The 19,330-nt window shown below is 29.8% G+C and overlaps 3 protein-coding genes and 1 long non-coding RNA gene across 5 annotated transcripts; 2 read left to right on the top strand and 2 right to left on the bottom strand.

Annotated features, from left to right (window-relative positions):
* Window positions 1–165: 165 nt before the first annotated feature.
* Window positions 166–2,208, bottom strand: LOC111415523 (uncharacterized). Of its 2 annotated transcripts, XR_011641994.1 has the most exons (4): window positions 2,091–2,208; window positions 894–2,038; window positions 702–832; window positions 552–644 (listed from the first exon to the last, which is right to left on the bottom strand). XR_011641994.1 is itself a non-coding variant. In XM_023047254.2 (2 exons), exons 1-2 carry the CDS (start codon window positions 762–764, stop codon window positions 276–278), a joined length of 432 nt encoding a protein of 143 aa, XP_022903022.1. In that variant the 5' UTR covers window positions 765–789; the 3' UTR covers window positions 166–275. The 2 variants fall into 2 exon arrangements, 1 of the variants encoding a protein (XP_022903022.1); XM_023047254.2 differs by lacking the exons at window positions 894–2,038; window positions 2,091–2,208 and having other exon boundaries at window positions 166–644; window positions 702–789.
* Window positions 2,209–3,070: 862 nt separating this feature from the next.
* On the top strand, window positions 3,071–5,108 carry LOC139431987 (uncharacterized). Its single transcript, XR_011642017.1, has 2 exons — window positions 3,071–3,866; window positions 3,915–5,108. It is a non-coding gene; the product is annotated as an uncharacterized lncRNA (long non-coding RNA).
* Window positions 4,622–6,098, bottom strand: LOC111415527 (cilia- and flagella-associated protein 298). The gene is made up of 3 exons (XM_023047260.2): window positions 5,400–6,098; window positions 4,848–5,352; window positions 4,622–4,795 (listed from the first exon to the last, which is right to left on the bottom strand). Exons 1-2 carry the CDS (start codon window positions 6,045–6,047, stop codon window positions 5,122–5,124), a joined length of 879 nt encoding a protein of 292 aa, XP_022903028.2. The 5' UTR covers window positions 6,048–6,098; the 3' UTR covers window positions 4,622–4,795; window positions 4,848–5,121.
* A 7,924-nt stretch (window positions 6,099–14,022) lies between these two features.
* Window positions 14,023–15,204, top strand: LOC111415525 (nuclear transcription factor Y subunit beta-like). The gene is made up of 2 exons (XM_023047256.2): window positions 14,023–14,134; window positions 14,191–15,204. The coding sequence occupies exons 1-2, from the start codon at window positions 14,120–14,122 to the stop codon at window positions 15,163–15,165; spliced, it is 990 nt and encodes a 329-aa protein (XP_022903024.1). The 5' UTR covers window positions 14,023–14,119; the 3' UTR covers window positions 15,166–15,204.
* The last annotated feature ends 4,126 nt before the right edge of the window (window positions 15,205–19,330 follow it).

Below are 19,330 nucleotides of genomic sequence, written 5' to 3'. Positions count from 1 at the left end.
TTTGTATGGTTGCTATTTAATATTGATAAATTGACCTTTCAGTTTTACTTAGAATGTATTTCAGTTATTATTACATTATTCATACTGAAATGTTATTAGTAATACCTATAATGTGTACAGTATGGACTGATGATGAACTAAATTTTGGAAGAAATACAAGAAACATTTTCAGTGAAAACAAAAATTTATTGCACAGATAAAAGCTTTTAGATTGAAATACATATTTGTACAAATGAACACAATATTAGGAGGTCTCAAAATTTCCAATTCGATCATTACCAATGATGCCCGGCAGCATAATGATGTTCTGGTCTGTAAGAACCATCATCGTAGTGAGCGGCACTATTTTCCGGAACCCATTGACCATCATGTCCAGCTCCAGCCCATCCGTTCCAACCGTTCCAGCCTCCCCATCCTCCTAAACCGGCCCATGCTCCATGTCCACCCCAACCTCCCCATCCTCCGTGTCCGGCCCAACCTCCCCATCCTGGTGCGGCATAACCACCAGCTGAAGCTGGAACGATGGCAGCTGCGGCACCAATATGGCCACCTACAGCACCACCATGAGCTGATGCTGGTACAATATGGGCACCACCCCAACCAGCGGAGGCTGCTGCGATGATAGCGCAAATAACTGCTAAAGCCTATAAGAAAATTAGAAAAAAAATTTTTGATTTGGCTGCAAAGAAAATGTTACTTACGAGGACTTTCATTTTGCTCGTAACAATATGATACTGATAACCTGCAGAGGAAAAATGAAGCATTTATACCAATCGATGACCTCGAAGTGCAGGTTGGGACCAATAGAAGAAATCTGTGACGGAGTTCGCATCTGTGGGTTACAGGGAGTGTATCTATTTTTTTTTCTTACACCTATGTACAAATATATTTACTTTTTTAAGTATCGTATTTGCCCATATCTATGGATGATTGTCTTGTTTCAGAATTTTTGTGGAACCTTGCCCAAATGAACTACAATAGGAAAGTTGTTTTTCGGACAATAAACCATCTGTTTAATTTTAACGCAATTTCTAATGAATATTCAAAAATCGCCTCGAGATACTTGTTATGCATTAATCGGTACAATTCAAAAGTGCTTCATGAATGTTAAATTCCTTTATTCAAATGAGTCATACTTAACAAATCAAGATAACTTTATCTTGTTAATTAATCTTCTTAATCTCTTATAACGATTTGAAAATTGTATCGTTAAAACCATAAATAAAAAGTTAAATACTAGAATAAAAAGGTCGCATATTTTATATACTTTGCCCTGATTTGTACAAAACCGCATACTGAAAGAAGGCGTTGTCCACCGCGACGAAAGATCGTTACTCCGTACTCAATGTCAAGTGAAAGAAGGAAAATCGTACGATTTACATACATCACATACTGAATATCAATAACAGGATAGACAATAATATATTCTAAAACAATTAAATGGTTATTAGAGCTTGTTTGTAGAAGCTCTAATAACCCGAAGAAAATCTGAAGCTTTCGCAAGAACATTAAATAAAAATTCCTTTCGCCCAGCGGATAGTAACGAACGATGCGGAATAATAGTGTAAAATGTTGGCACGTTCCATAGGAGTTGCACCATCGAAATCTCCGCCTTGACTTTGAACTTGCGTAGTAAATGGTTTTTATTGGCACGTTCCTCGCTACCAGCGAAGCGATTCGTGCTGTTGCTGGACTTTCACGATGCAAAACTAGAAGATACGAAAGGCTCGACAACTGCCGGACCAAAGAGTCGGTTACTTTTACTTTTTGAAAGGAAAAGTCATCGTAAGAGTACTCTTTGACTATGTAGCGCAAGTCCACAATCATTGTAATTAAGTTATTAATATAGAAATAGAAACGAGGATGAAATTAAAACGATTTATTTACTTCGTTGTGTTAATAAACTTTTGTATTAACAATAATAATGGTAATAACCATATCCATATCCATCCGGCCAATAGCCAGAAGGCCACCAAACTCTTGCATATAATCCGGGGTAACCCCAATAACCATAACTTACCCCCACATATGGGTCAGGCTAAAATAAAAATTAATTAATAATTTATTTAATATTAGTAATAATTTATTACCTTAGGATCTGGGGTTGGAGCTGCAAAACAACTCACAAAACAAACTAACAAAATCAAAAGAATAATTGATTTCATTTTGATCATCGAGAGATAAAACTCGATATTCACTAAAACTATTTATTGACAACTTTTATATACACTCAGGATTTAAGTGGTTTGGATCTTTGATCTGTTATAATTGGTGTAATCACACTAAATGAAATTGTTTACGAAAAACGTTGCAAAAAAACTATTAAGATATAAATATAAATCTAACTTCAAGAAAATATCAAAAATTATATTGGCCATGTTCCGAATTATAAGAAAAAGTATAGAATTCCATTGATAAAATTCTGGACTGCAAGAAAAAGTCTGTAATGACACTCCAAACTTTAGAAAAAGTCAGAAACTGTCTAAACGAAATCCAAATTAACACGGAATGTTGCAGTTGCTTTGGTCAATATCCAGAATACAAAAGCAAGTCTAAAATGAATATGACCAAACAGCATAAAGGAAGAAAAAGTTTGAAATTACTTTTAAACACTGGAATCTTTATGGGATAGATGAGGTGGGTACAAACTCATATAAATAAGAAATAATGTTGAATCAACCAAACGCTAGTCTTGTAGGACTCTGGTAAGACTTTAGATTTTTATAGAATATCAGATATTATTCTGACCAATTCTAAAATATAAGAAAATATCTGAAAAGAATATACACAACTCCCAGTCTTAATAAAAAAACTGTGAAATCAAAATGATCATAAACAAGCAAAGTTTCGAATTATTCTGATCAAGCACAAAACTTCAAGAAAAAGTTATACTGGGCATGTTCCAAATGGTTCTAGTGACAGTGGTAGGTAGCGCTAGTTAGCATAAGATATCACTATGTTGCATATTTTTATTGCATTAAAACTAGAACTAACACTAGACCTAGAACTAGAAACATTCGGATTTAGCTGCACATCTCTCAAGACGGCTAAACCCGAATGATTCTAGTTTTACACTATACTCTGTTTTTAAACCAGGAGGCGTAAACGCGAAAGTCAGATTTACACTAGGAAAAATCACTAGAAAATATCACTAGATATTTTGGCGGTAAATTTAAATTAATAATTTTATTTATTTATTTACTTATTATTGTATTTATTTTCGTTTGTTATCGTCAACACTAAACATACAAATTGACATTGAAGTTATGAGTGTATTTATTTCAAAATATAATAAAGAAGGGTTTAAGAACACAAAATTTACAATAATGACACGAAACTGTCGAATTGTCAATAACCTAACCTTCAAATTCAAAATCAAAATTTAAAATTGCCTGTGTGTGAACCTTCCTCGCATTCAACCAATCACGTGCAAGGTCAATCTGGTGACAAATTTAAAATACTCCTCCTGGTTTAAAAACAGAGTATAGCACTATCACTAGAACTAACACAAGACCGAGAATGATCAGATACCTTATACAAGAAAAGCTTAGAATTATTCTGATCAACCTCAAAACTTCAAGAAACTATCAAAAATTATGGTGGCCATGTTCCGAATTACAAGAAAAAGTCTAGAATTCCATTGGTAAAATTTTGAACTGCAAGAAAAAGTCTGTAATGACACTCCAAACTTTAGAAAAAGTCAGAAACTGTCTAAACGAAATCCAAATTAACACGGAATATTGCAGTTGCATTGGTCAATATCCAGAATACAAAAGCAAGTCTAAAATGAATATGACCAAACAGCATAAAGGAAGAAAAAGTTTGAAATTACTTTTAAACACTGGAATCTTCATGGGATAGATGAGGTGGGTACAAACTCATATAAATAAGAAATAACAAATACCTTCTTGTAGAATAAAGTAGTTTTAGAAATTTATCAATAAAAGTTAAAATTTGAATAAAAACAAAAACCAGAAAACGAGTACTAACAATGAAGTTAATATGTTGAATCAACCAGACGCTAGTCTTGTAGGACTCTGGTAAGACTTCAGATTTTTATAGAATGTCAAATATTATTCTGACCAATTCTGAAATACAAGTAAATATCTGGAAAGAATATAGAGAACTCCCAGTTTGAATAAAAAAACTGTGGAATCAAAATGATCATAAACAAGAAAAGTTTAGAATTATTCTGATCAAACTCAAAACTTCAAGAAAACATCAAAAAGTTATACTGGGCATGTTCCAAATGGTTCTAGTGACAGTCGTAGTTAGCGCTAGTTAGCATAAATATCACTATGTTGCATATTTTTATTGCACTAAAACTAGAACTAACACTAGACCTAGAACTAGAATCATTCGAATTTAGCCGTCTTGAGAGACGTGCGGCTAAATCCGAATGTTTCTAGTTCTAGGTCTAGTGTTAGTTCTAGTTTTACATTAGCACTATCACTAGAAGTAACACAAGACCAAGAATGCAATCTAGAATTGTATTGATAAAATTCTAGACTGCACGAAAAAGTCTGTAATGACACTCCAAACTTTTGAGTACTCTTTGACTATGTAGCACAAGTCCACAATCATTGTAATTAAGTTAATAATATAGAAATAGAAACGAGGATGAAATTAAAACGATTTATTTACATCGTTGTGTTAACAAATTTTTGTATTAATAATAATAATGGTAATAACCATATCCATATCCATCCGGCCAATAGCCAGAAGGCCACCAAACTCTTGCATATAATCCGGGGTAACCCCAATAACCATAACTTACCCCCACATATGGGTCAGGCTAAAATAAAAATTAATTAATAAATTATTTAATATTAGTAATAATTTATTACCTTAGGATCTGGGGTTGGAGCTGCAAAACAACTCACAAAACAAACTAACAAAATCAAAAGAATAATTGATTTCATCTCTTGATGAGATAAAACTCGATATTCACTAAAACTATTTATTGACAACTTTTATATACACTCAGGATTTAAGTGGTTTGGATCTTTGATCTGTTATAATTGGTGTAATCACACTAAATGAAATTGTTTACGAAAAACATTAAAAAAAACTATTAAGATATAAATATAAATCGTTTTAAATGGAAATATTTTTTTTAATTCATTTCCTCGGTCTCCAAGAAATATTATCCAACCCATGAAAAGCTCGTTTTAAATTCCCACTATCAGCCCAACTCGAATTTAAGTAACTATCATCATCATCATTCGCTAATTTTTTTAGCTCTTCTTGTTTTCTATAAGCGTGAAGCATCATTTGTTTCCTTTGATCCTCATTCATTATCGGTTCTCTACTTGGCGCTCCTTCGCCGCGATTTGAAATTTTCATTATTACCTAAAAAGAATGATTAAATTCAAATAAATTAACGAAAATAAGTTTACTTTGCAATTTTCGAATTTTCCAACATAATCACGAACAAATTTTTTATCTCGGTACATTTCTTTTCCGCAAAACCAAATTTGAGCCGAAGCCGGATCGATGACTTCTAAAGCAGCTTGAGTTCCAGATAAATCTTCAATGTTATCAAACTCCATTCTAATAACATCGTGAACCGGCAATTTCATTGGGTACACAATTAAAACCGTTCCTTTTAATAAATCAATAGCGTTTTGAATAATTTTTTTCGTCATAATAACATTTTGGAGAACCAATTTCTTCGAGATCATCTCTTTCGCTTCGTTAACACTTTTTTTAATGAGATCTTGCATATCTTTTTTGGGCTGTTTCCCGTTTCTTCTACCAATTGGGTCTTTAACAAGGGTAAATCCACCACTTGGTATGCATCTTTCACCGTCGTGATCGACCAATTTTAATTCTTCAACTTGTTCGGGAGTTAACCCCAAGATTTCGGGGGGATATAAAGTTCCGTATTTTGCTAACTCCTCCATTTCAGCACATATTCTTTGGATTTTTAATCTTCCGTTGTAAATAGCAACGATTTGAACCACCAAATCGTCAATTGATGTATCGAGGGTGGTTTCGTATAAAAATTGGCTTTGATCTTTGTTTTTTACGTGAATTATTACCATTTTTTTAGTTGGAGAGTTAAAAGTGACTGTTAAAATTGTAAAGTGAAGTGTTTATGAGTTGCTGTGGTGACTTATTAAATCAATAAATTTTTTTTGGTATCGTTTGATGTGGTTTGGTCAATATATCGATTTATTTTAATTTTAGATGTTCTTATTTAAATGTTCTAAGTAAAACTAACAGTAGACCTAAAACTAGAAACATTCGGATTTAGCCGCACGTCTCTCAAGACAGCTAAATCCGAATTATTCTAGTTCTAGGTCTAGTGTTAGTTCCAGTACTAGTGTTAGTTCCAGTTTTAGTTGTTATTCAGTATTAGATTGTCGTGTATTTTTATTGAACTAAAACTAAAACTAATGTTAGACCTAGAACTAGAAACATTCGGGATTAGCCGTCTTAAGAGACGTTCGGCTAAACCCGAAGGTTTCTAGTTTTAGGTCTAGTGTTAGCTCCAGTACTAGTGTTAGTTCTAGTTTTAATTGTTATTCAGCGCTAGATTGTTGTATATTTTTATTGAACTTTTCTAGAACCGGTTATAGTGGTATAAAAAATAAGATTATTGAAGTTATCTCATTAATTATTGGTTAAATCAAAAATTGTTTCGAATAAAACATGCTTAAAATTTAATTTTGAAACAAAAATGTTAATAAAATTTTTTTATATCTCTATTAATTAAGGCTGTGTACTTCCATGACTTTAAATGCAAAATTTGAGATTGATTAAAAAAGTTGGTTTAATTAAAAAATATTTCATATAAAAGTTGTTTATATTCTAATTTTAAATCGATTATTTTAATAAAAAAAGTTGATATTTTCGCTAGATGCCCCTGTACACTGGTATAAAAAATAAGATTTTTGAGGTTATTTTATTAATTATTGATAAAATCAAAAAAATTTTCGAATAAAACTTGCTTAGATTTTAATTTTCAATCAAAAATATTAACAAACATTTTTGATATCTATAATAATTACGGCTGTGTAACCTACATAACCTTAAATGTGGTCGCTTTACAACTTTACCTGATAAAAACGAGGTTGCTTAGCACGCCTGAAGACGCACGGTTAAAACCGAAACGTTCTAGTTCTTAGTGTTAGTTCTAGTGCTAGCCTTAGCTTTAGTTTTATTAATCAGCGTTAGATTGTTGTATATTTATATTGAATTGTTGACCATTTTTGAAAAAAATCGTTAAAAATCTATTCCTTACGCAATCGTTTTGAAAATAAGACGGTATATAAAGAAAAGAGGTACCTTTTTAACGGTGCAACCCATTTTTTAAAATTCCATTTAGTTTTTAAGTTATAATATTCCTAAAGTGAACGATATTTTGTGGTTTATCAAGGTTAATACTTTTTTTCCATTAAAATTAAAAATTCGCAAAAAATTCATTTTTTGAAATATTGTTGTGATATTTTCAAGATATATAAAGTTAATTATATATTTTATTGCGGTGAAATCCGATTTTGAAAATCTTATTTAGTTTCGAAGATAAATTCGTTTAACCGCAACCATGCATTTAGCGATTAACACTTACTGACCATTTTTGAAAAAATCGTTAAAATTCTAGTTCTTACGCAATCGTTTTGAAAATAACACGGTATATAAAGAAAAGAGGTACCTTTTTAATGGTGTAATCCATTTTTTTAAATTCCATTTAGTTTTTAAGTTATAACATTTTTAAAGTGAACGATATTTTGTGGTTTATCAATGTTGATTATAATTAAAAATTTGCGAGGTTATTGAGGTTATCTCATTAATTATTGGTTAAATCAAAAATTGTTTCGAATAAAACTTATTTAAAATTTAATTTTGAATCAAAAATATTAATAAATTTTTTTTATATCTCTGTTAATTAAGGCTATATACTTCCATGACCTTAAATGCAAAATTTGGGCTCGATTAAAAAAGTTGGTTTAATTAAAAAATATTTCATATAAAAGTTGTTTATATTCTAATTTTAAATCGATTATTTTAATAAAAAAAGTTGATATTTCCGCTAGATGGCGCTGTACACTGGTATAAAAAATAAGATTTTTGAGGTTATCTTATTAATTATTGGTAAAATCAAAAATTTTTTTGAATAAAACTTGTTTAGATTTTAATTTTGAATCAAAAATATTAACAAAAATGTTTGATATCTATAATAATTACGGCTGTATAGTTCTAGTACTAGTGTTAGCTCTAGTTTTAGTTATTAATTATTAATCAGCGTTAGATTGTTGTATATTTATATTGAATTGAAACTTTCTAGTTCAAGGTCTAATGTTAGTTATAGTTTTAATTATTATTTAAAAATTCTGTTCCACGTTAACAGATTTGCAAATTATCTTTTTGTGAATTGACCGCCTTTCATACAAAATATTAGAGAGAGATTTCTATTAAACGCAAATTCATTAATTTAATGTGTAGTGAAAGCAAAGTGTGGCGATTAAATTCTCTTTGCAATTAGCTTTTAACAATACTATATCACGGTTTATTGTTAATGTATAATTGTTATTTAAGGGAGTGTAAATTTGTTGGGCTATTTTTAGCGTGGAGGAAAGTTACCTAACCTAGTTTATTTGAAATTAACGAATCGTCCACAGATTTCCTGGTGTATAATATAGTAGAAAAAAGCATTACACAACCAGATAGCAATATACTAACTTAGACATACTACATCGGTCCATAAAATACAATATCTTACGGTGCATATGTCGCAATACTGTTTTTAAACATTTCCTTTTGCTCGTTTCATGGAATAATAGTTTTTTTATGGTAATGCAATTAAAATTCGTGACAAATCTTAACAATTACCCAGAGCCAATTTGGTTTTTCCAAACACTTTACGTCAGATTGAAAACAATAATAATCGACAATTAAGTTAATTTTATAATTTACAAACAATACCTATACAAAGTATTAATCATCTTAAAAATTCTTCAAAAAAAATAATAAATTTCTATACCAAATCAACTAAATAAATTTTAGTAATTGTTTTGTCAATAACTCATCAGCAATAATTGCGGCTTCAAATAGAGAGTTACCTATAATTATTGAGTAAAATAATTTATGTATTGGCATCTCTTTAATTATATTGATTGAGAAGAGAAACTAGTACACGAAAGTGCTTTCCTAATAGTCTTTGGTTTTGAAAAGGATTAAAGCCGAGTTATTCCCGAATACAATTCCTGAAAAGACGTTCAATTTTCAACGTTATTACGCGAAAGCTATAAAGTTACATCACAAATTTTCTGTGGAGGTTCAGATCGCAATCTTCATTGTCGATATAAAACATTAACACCCAAGTAAGAAGTTTAAGCCTTTCGAATCTCCTGCAATCTCCGAATAATTCTCAACTTCCCGTTTCAAATAACAAACGGAAGGCGTTACTGACCGAGTATAATTCCTTTCTCTTTCTCCTCTTTTCGTCGGTGGGTTAATTTTTTTTTCTTTCGACGAAAACCGTTTTGGTCTGGTAAACAATCGTTTTTAATTACTAATCGAAAAATAATTATTTACATTTCACGTGGAGAATATTAAAATCTAAATATCATATAACGTTTTCACCAGATTAACTAAATAAGGAAAAATCGGCTTTTGCCATTTTCGAAGTACTCCAGGTGACGTAAACTAAAAAATAACGGTGAAAGTTGTTTCTTCTATTAACTTCTAGGGTTTCAGAGAATACGATCTTATTTTACGTAAATTGTAGATAAAAAGTATGAATAAAAAATTAGTAACAAAATGAAAGTTTTTTTTGCTTACAAATAAGAAAATTATGTAGCAATTATTGTTTTGCAATACTTCTAAATGACAGCAAAAAGTTATTTCCTTTTGTAATTTATCTCATGCAATATTTAATTTATATATAGGGAGGTCAAGATTATATGAACATACAGAAAAGGAAATAAAGGAATTCTTTTATCAAAATATTTTTCAGTTTAAAATTTTTCTAAATATTGTTATGATATTTTCAAAATATATAAAGTTAATTACATGTTTTATCACGGTGAAATCCGATTTGAAAAATCTCATTAAGGGTGGAAGATAAATTTGTTTAATCGCAACCATACACATTTGTTGACCATTTTTGAAAAAATCATTAAAAATCTATTTCTTACGCAATCGTTTTGAAAAATGTAAAGAAAACAGGTACCTTTTTAACGGTGCAACCCATTTTTTAAAATTCCATTTAGTTTTTGAGTTATAACATTTTTAAAGTGATCAATATTTTGTGGTTTACCAAGGTTGATACTTTTTTCCATTACAATTAAAAAATCGCAAAAAAATCATTTTTTGAAATAATGTTATGATATTTTCAAGATATATAAAGTTAATTGTATATTTTATCACGGTGTAATCCGATTTTGAAAATCTCATTTAGTTTCGAAAATATATTCCTTTAATCGCAACCATACACATTTGTAGACCTTTTTTGAAAAAATCGTTAAAATTCTATTCCTTACACAATCGTTTTGAAAATAAGTCGGTGTATAAAGAAAAGATGTACCTTTTTAATGGTGCAAAGCATTTTTTAAAATTACATTTAGTTTTTGAGTTTTAACATTTTTAAAGTGAACGATATTTCGTGGTTTATCAAGGTTGATACTTTTTTTCCATTACAATTAAAAATTAGCGAAAAATTCATTTTTTCAAATATTGTTATGATATTTTCAAGATATACAAAGTTAATTATGTATTTCATCACGGTGAAATCCGATTTTGAAAATCTCATTAAGTTTCGAAAATAAATTTGTTTAATCGCAATCATACACATTTGTTGACCATTTTTTGAAAAAATCGTTACAAATCTATTTCTTATGCAATCGTTTTGAAAATAAGTCGGTATATAAAGAAAAGAGGCACCTTTTTAATGGTGCAAACCATTTTCTAAAATTACATTTAATTTTTGAGTTATAACATTTTTAAAGTGATCAATATTTTGTGGTTTACCAAGGTTGATACTTTTTTTTTGATTACAATTAAAAAATCGCGAAAAAATCATTTGTTGAAATAATGTTATGATATTTTCAAGATATATAAAGTTAATTATATATTTTATCACGGTGAAATCCGATTTTAAAAATCTAATTAAGTTTCGAAGATAAATTAGTTTAATCGCAACCACACACATTTGTTGACTATTTTTTGAAAAAATCGTTAAAAATCTATTCCGTACACAATCGTTTTGAAAATAAGTCGGTATATAAAGAAAAGAGGCACCTTTTTAATGGTGCAAACCATTTTTTAAAATTACATTTAGTTTTTGAGTTATAACATTTTTAAAGTGAACGATATTTTGTGGTTTATCAGGGTTGATACTTTTTTTCCATTCAAATTAAAAATTCGCGAAAAGTTAATTTTTTTGAAATATTATTGTGATATTTTCAAGATATATAAAGTTAATTATATATTTTATCATGGTGAAATCCGATTTCAAATATCTAATTAAGTTTCGAAGATAAATTCGTTTAATCGCAACCACACACATTTGTTGACCATTTTTTGAAAAAAATCGTTAAAATTCTATTCCTTACACAATCATTTTGAAAATAAGTCGGTATATAAAGAAAAGAGGCACCTTTTTAATGGTGCAATCCGTTTTTTTAAAATCCATTTCGTTTTTGAGTTATAACATTTTTAAAGTGAACGATATTTTGTTGTTTATCAAGGTTGATACTTTCTTTCCATTACAATTAAAAATTCGCAAAAAATTCATTTTTTGAAATATTGTTGTGATATTTTCAAGATATATAAACTTAATTATATGCCTTATCACGGTGAAATCCGATTGGAAAAATCTCATTAAGGGTGGAAGATAAATTTGTTTAATCGCAACCATACACATTTGTTGACCATTTTTTGAAAAAATCGTTAAAAATCTATTTCTTATGCAATCGTTTTGAAAATAAGTCGGTATATAAAGAAAAGGGGCACCTTTTTAATGGTGCAAACCATTTTTTAAAATTCCGTTTAGTTTTTGAGTTATAACATTTTTAAAGTGAACGATATTTTGTGGTTTATCAAAATTGATACTTTTTTTCCATTACAATTAAAAATTCGCGAAAAATTCATTTTTTGAAATAATGTCATGATATTTTCAAGATATATAAAGTTAATTATATATTTTATCACAGTGAAATCCAATTTTGAAAATCTCATTTAGTTTCGAAAATAAATTCCTTTAATCGCAACCATACACATTTGTAGACGATTTTTTGAAAAAATCGTTAAAATTCTATTCCTTACGCAATCGGTTTGAAAATAAGTCGGTATATAAAGAAAAGAGGCACCTTTTTAATGGTGCAAACCATTTTTTAAAATTACATTTAGTTTTTAAGTTATAACATTTTTAAAGTGATCAATATTTTGTAGTTTACCAAGGTTGATCCTTTTTTTCCATTACAATTAAAAATTCGCGAAAAATTCATTTTTTTGAAATATTATTGTGATATTTTCAAGATATATAAAGTTAATTATATATTTTATTACGGTGAAATCCGATTTTGAAAATCTTATTTAGTTTTGAAAATAAACATTAACAGACCATTTTTGAAAAAATTCCAACATTCCTTACGCAGCAGATCCCATAATCATCAAATTGGTAGAATGAGTTGCATTATAAGTCTGTACAATATGATGGAATTGCCTGGGTGACATATTCGTAAAAAACAGTCAGTGCAGAATTACACCAAATCATAATTAGGTATATTGAAGAGCAGGCGGTGTGGTTTTGCCATTAATAATCTACTTTATAGGCAAGAGCACGTTTTTTACAGAAAACGAAGAGAATTTAAATAGCATCAGATTACAAAACTCCATCTGCCTACTCTGGTGGCTTCAACGAGTTGCACACCTTATTGATGGCAGTTAAGCATATTCTAATTGCCTATAAATTGAGACATCACATAGATAGCAGTTTGTACTTATCCTTTGCACAGCTAAAAAAACGATTGTCTCCGTAGTTATTAAATGTATTAACCCAAAAGTCTTGAATCTTATAGTACATAGGACATAGTAGCTGGAAAAAGGTAGCAAGGAAGGTCCTCTGCGTAACATTTGAGTTTTCTTCCACGCATGATGTGTCCAAGAGAATCCGTCCGTTGAAACTAAAGTGCTAGAATCAGTTTTGAGCAAACATTTATAATTTGAGTATGCACGTAAATAATATTTGGACAATAATTAAAGTCCTTCCTTCTATCACATAGAGCAGTTTATTATATTACATAAGATACAATTTTCAAGCACATAACACAATTAGGTTATCACTTTGTAAGATTCATCAACACCTAACATTGGATTGGTTTTGCAAACTTCTTACTTGTCGTAAACACCAAGAACGAATTTGTTATTATTAATCATCAATTTTTAAGAGTTCCTTTTATTAAGTAATTTAAGATTACCCTGTATAAGGTATGAGCAATAAAACGATTAGATATTTTAATCTTAACATTTGCTTAATACTTATTTAATTGGTGTTCTAGTTGCACTTTTAACCCAAATTACATTCAGCAGGAAGTGTTGTAAAACTGATTGTCAATGCGTTTTGCATGCAATGTCCAATTGCGACCCAGAAGAATACGAAACCTGAATTTCGAATTTTATCGATAATCGGGATCGGAATTGAATTGAATAACAAAAAGGATCTTTCATGATTTATTTTTATAAGAAGATTTGTAAGAAGATTTAAACATATTTTTTTGTATTAGATTTTTATTGAAGATAAAAAATTGGTAATTTAAGGTGATAATTTGATAACATGTGAAAATTAATGATGAACAAACTGTATATTTATGGTACAGAGCACAGACAACGAACGTAATGTTCTTGGGCGAAAGTGACTATCGTTGAGGAACGTTGCGAAGAAAAAAACAAGACTGCGACTATCAGAGAAATTGTGGGGCTACCACCTCTTTCAAATCTGGAACAAAGTGACCGTTTTATGGAAAAAAATTCTCCCGGTATATAAACCCAAGTTTCGGTACTCCCCATACATTTGTGGCCCGGTTAGAGAACGTTAACAGTGTTTAAGTGTTTCATTGAATTAAAGTGATATTTCGACCTTATTTTACTTGGATTTATTTTTGATTCAAAGATGAAGAAATATTTTGTAAGTTTAAAATTTCTTCGTTAGTCTCATTTTAATTAATTTTTCTTTTAATTTAGGTCTTTACATGTCTTCTTCTTACAACCCAAGCTGTTGATTTAGAATCTTCGGAAACTCAATCAACAGGGAGAGGAGTTTCTTCAGCTAAGAATCTTAACGCAATTCCTTTATCGAACCAAAAAAATCAAGATTCTCAATATTTCACTCAACAACCTGCTATTCAACAATATTACCCCCCTCCATCACCTTATTCAGCTCAATATCAACCTCCTCAACATCAACCAGCTATGATCGTAATCGCCCAACCGGCTCAGTTACAACAACAACTTTTAACGACAGCTGCTCAACAACTCCTTCAGTATTTCCATGGAAATCCTCAAGCTCGGGTTCAATTTCTCCAAGGAAATTTTGTCCCCAATATAGGAAATGTTCAACATTCGCAACCTCAACCTCAATTTATTCCCCCACAACCTCTTCCTTATTACCATTTAATCCAACAACCATATCAACAATATCAAAACGCACCAATCCAAGGTCAACAAATTCCACCCCAACCTCAAATTCAATCTCAACCAAGTTATAATGTTCCACAATCGGCTCCATCCGAAGTTCCTCAGTTTATTCCGTATCCTTCGGGCCAATTTGGACATTCAACATCTTTAAATCATATATCAGCATTAGCCCAATTGGCTGCTCAAAAATATGTCCCTCAAGTTAATTACAGAAATCCCCCAACTATTATTACCGGGTTAGAAAATTTCACCCCAGAACAACAAGCTCAAATTAAAGCTCAAATTAATTCTGGACAACCAATAACGCCATTGAAAAGTTCAACACCACTAAATACTGCTGCTTTACAACAATTGTATAGCTCTCAAAATTCGGGAAAAATTCAAGATAATAATTTAAACCAAGAATATCAACCAACCAGTAATGAAGATGTTAAAGGAAATAATCAAAACACAAATTATTCCAGCAATAATAATAATAATAATAATGGCAACAATTATAGTAATTACAATACAAAAGGATAATTTTCGTTAAAAAAGATTGAAAAATTGTAAATAATGTATTATAGATCATTTTAATTACGTAATTTAATTTATAGCGTTCTTAGCGTTATGTAACGTAGTGTTTAATTGCGTTTCCGATGTTACAATTGTTATAATTTACGATATTTTGTGAAATAAATAATTATTTCTGACACTTTCCCAAAATAAACAATTTGCGTAATAAAACATCTCAAAAACCTGACCATTTTTCTTCTACCCTAGAAAATTAACCGAGATTACTACAACAAAAGACACGCAAAAGAGTAATTAAAATATCATTAAAAATACCTCGCATTGAACAAGATTTCACTTGAGGAAAGTCGCAATGCTAAGTAATTAATTTCGGGCACAAAATAAATAATCCTGAAAGATAGGTAAAAAAAGATAGTGAGAAAGGAAAATAAAAAATAAGGAATTAAGTAAAAAAGTAGATTAAGTAGACGACTTTCGATTGTATGATTTGCTACGCCTTATATTTACTTTTACTTTGGATTGATTAAAATGAGGGAAATAAAATTTGTTCGAGAGAAAACATGTCTTTCTAAACAGCAACATCTGGTTATACAATTAAAATTGCATTCATGAATAATGATAATTTCAAATGGGATTGTTAACATCTAAGCGACAATGTAAAGTGGAAAATGATATTTAATGTGGTGAATATACATAGATAGACAAAATGATGAAAGTGAAAAGGTATTGAGCGAAATAAATGGTGGGTTTTATTAAAAGTGAAAGAAAAATAAAGAAAGTTCTGTTTTTTGGTAACTTACTAGAAGAAAAGTTTTTTTTATAGATGAGTTCTCATAAAAGTGAAAGATGTAAGAAAGAAAGTAAATAAACTTAATTTTTTGATTTGAAATGTTTAAATAAATTTTTTATTTCGTTAGGCAATCCTTTTTACATCATGTTGTGTTGCCTATATCATTACATTACATTACATAAATTATACAGTGAATTGTACTTAAAATGTACCTATTTGTATTTACTATTCGGGTTTAGTGGTGAAAAAAACTTTCAGTTGTCAATGTCAACTTTAATTTTATTATTATATTGGTAATCTTCATAAAATAATCTTTAAAGTGAGTCAAAACTTGACGCATTTATCTCATAAAACCAAAAAGTTCGAACTTTCAACTTTTAATTTTGACATATTTGTCTACTTCATAAAAAATCCTTTAAAATGAGTCCAAACTCGACATATTTAACTTTAATATTAACGAAAATACAATCACTTCCGGTTGGAAACGTCAACGTAAATTTTGACATATTTGTCATCTTCATTAAAAAACCTTTAAAATGAGTCCAAAGATGACGTACTTATCTCAAATAACAAAAAAGTTAGAATAAAAAACATTAAACCCGAAGTTAGCAACAATGAAGATAACAAATTAATTTTTAAATATTAATACCAACCTTAATTTTTAATTTTTTTTTATTATATTTTTGTTTTGTGACAAATATTAAGACATTTTATAAAAATTAAGAATATGTCAAAATGATATTGACATTTCAAACCGGAAGTTGCTTATATCTCGAGTAATATTGGAATTAAACGTATCATGTTTGGACTCATTTTAAAGGATTTTTCACGACGATTACAAATATGTCAAAATTGACGTTGACATTCTTAACCGGAAGTTGACCATAACTTCATTAATATTGAAGATAAATAGGTCGTGTTTGTACTCATTTTAAAGGATTTTTAATGAAGATTACAAATATGTCAAAATTGAGGTTGACATTTTAAACCTGAAGTTAGTTATCATATAATGCAAGTTTTATAACTGAAGTTAATCACTTTTCCGTAATTTCTTTTTATTTTTAACGTGTTTTTTGGGTCATTTCACATTGATTTTAAAAAAATCGTCGATATTTAAGCCATATGATGATTTGGAACTTGAATTTTTCCCAAGTTTCTTAATATTTCTTTTGTTAAAAAAGTGTGTGCTTAAATTTTAACCTGTAAACTTGTAACTCTTCGCCCTTAATTTCATTTTACAACTTTTTAAACGTTAATTTTGTAAATTAGTAACTAATAATGTGATTTCGACTTTGATATGTGAACTTTTTTAACAAAAGTTGTTTGTAAAATGGATAAGATGAGAGATATTAATCTATTTATAGAGTCTTTGAAGATGGCCAAGGGCTGAAACTGGTTAGAATAAATTCTATATAAAATAAAAACCAGTTTAAATGTACAAAATGTCATCATTTTGTCTCTATTTTAATGATTAAATTATGCCACCACTTACAGAAACACTCTGTATAATGTATAATCGTAAAACGTAACGAGTGACCAAGCTTGTGTGCTTATGATAGCTGTCATCAGTGTTCTGTGATAAAAATGGACAGGCACCAAACAATTTTCAATAGTTTGATCCTGTCTATTCTGAGAAGTCTTATATTTTTAGAGAGATGAAAACGAAAATCCCGTTTTTCTCAACATTATTCATTTGTCGCTTAGTCAAGTGATGAATAACGCGGTTGAATTATAACACAGCATAACCGAATTTAACTTTGCTCCGTCCTTTTGAATTAATTACTATTGATAGTTTAGATTTAGAATAATGAGTAAAATATAGTCTGCAAAGTTTACTTTCATGGTCTAGGCACAAAAATAGTTTTACAGTTTTTCAGCTAAATTCAGCAAATCACGCAAATTTTTTTAGAAAATCGATCTTTTAAGATAACAGATTTGTCTTTTATATTATGGTCCTTAAGGAGTTTCAAACAACATTACACAATACGAATAGAATATATTAAACATTTTGCAGTCCAATACCGCCTAAATTGGAATGTTTCTAGTTCTAGATCTAGTTATTTCCACCACTTATTTCGCTCAATACCTTTTCACTTTCATCACTTTGACTATCTATATATATTCACGACATTAAATATCATCCATTTTACATCGTCGTTTTAATTTTTTAATAAATATTATTAAATATTTTCCCACAACACTTAATAAACTGATAAAAATCTTGAATAAATTTAGAAACTCTAAAATATCCGTGATTTGATAATAAATTGTGCGATTTTCAAGAAAGATATTAATCTTAAAACCGCTATCGACTGGCACTTTATTATTTATCCGAATCTTTAATGAGATACTTTCCCCGGTCATCTTCCAATTTGGAGGAGGATTCGTCAAACGAAAAAAAAGCCACACCTAGTGAAATCGTATTATTATTCGCATCATTATTAACGTATCTCAAACATTTTTGTTATGTCATTCTGGGTGATTGGTTCAAGACTTTTAAATATCAAAAAAGTTTTTGTTCTTAAATTTTAACCTAATTTACGTCTAGAATCATTTGAATACACGATCAAGGTTTCTCATTAAATAGGGCAGTGATGTGCAATTACCATTTTGTAATCTTTTTGTATCATAAAGTACCAAATACATCGTTCTGGCAACTGCGTCTTGTCAAAAAAGAGGTAGAGATTCTTGACCTAGACGAAACAATGATTATAGAAAATATCCGACCTGGATTTTTAGCCAAGAAACAACAATCGGCAAATGGAGAGTGTATTATCGAGTATAATGCACTGCAGTGAGGTGATGTCTTGAAGAAAGATCAGAAAGATGGAACATTTTGATTATGGTTGGACTTTGGACTTCGCTCCAAAGTCATTCCAAGCTGAAATAGACCAAATCATTTATCCCAAAGAAGTCCTTAATGAAAAACGACGACCGAGTTGGGCCAATTAGCAACATTTCTCGAAGAAATTCGCATTAACTCAAAAATTGGGTGCGCATCAACACAACCAAGTGGAGATGGAGGCGAACATATCACTTCGAAGCTAAAAAAGTTTATTCCGTCATCAAAAAAGAATACATCGCGATTAGAAAAAAAGAGACAGTATTTAGAATAATATACTTTCACCGCGTTATTATCCATATATAGCCACTCCGATGACTAAATTAACGATAATAATAACAATAATAAAGAAATCTGGTCTTAAAAAATATATTACATAAATATGGGCGAGGCCAATGGTCTTCCCCCTAACTATTTCGTTGCAAAGAAAAAGAAAGAATGCGAATAACGCAACTGTAAAATTGTACGAAGTGAAAGAGAAAATCCGTATCCCATAATGGTAATAGTTTAATCTCGGTTAAACAACAGATTCAAATAGTTGT

Source organism: Onthophagus taurus, chromosome 11 (assembly GCF_036711975.1).
Source record: "Onthophagus taurus isolate NC chromosome 11, IU_Otau_3.0, whole genome shotgun sequence".
Lineage (NCBI taxonomy): Eukaryota > Metazoa > Arthropoda > Insecta > Coleoptera > Scarabaeidae > Onthophagus > Onthophagus taurus.
The sequence above is the reverse complement of the archived record's forward strand: the minus strand, read 5'-3'. Positions and strand labels throughout refer to the sequence as shown.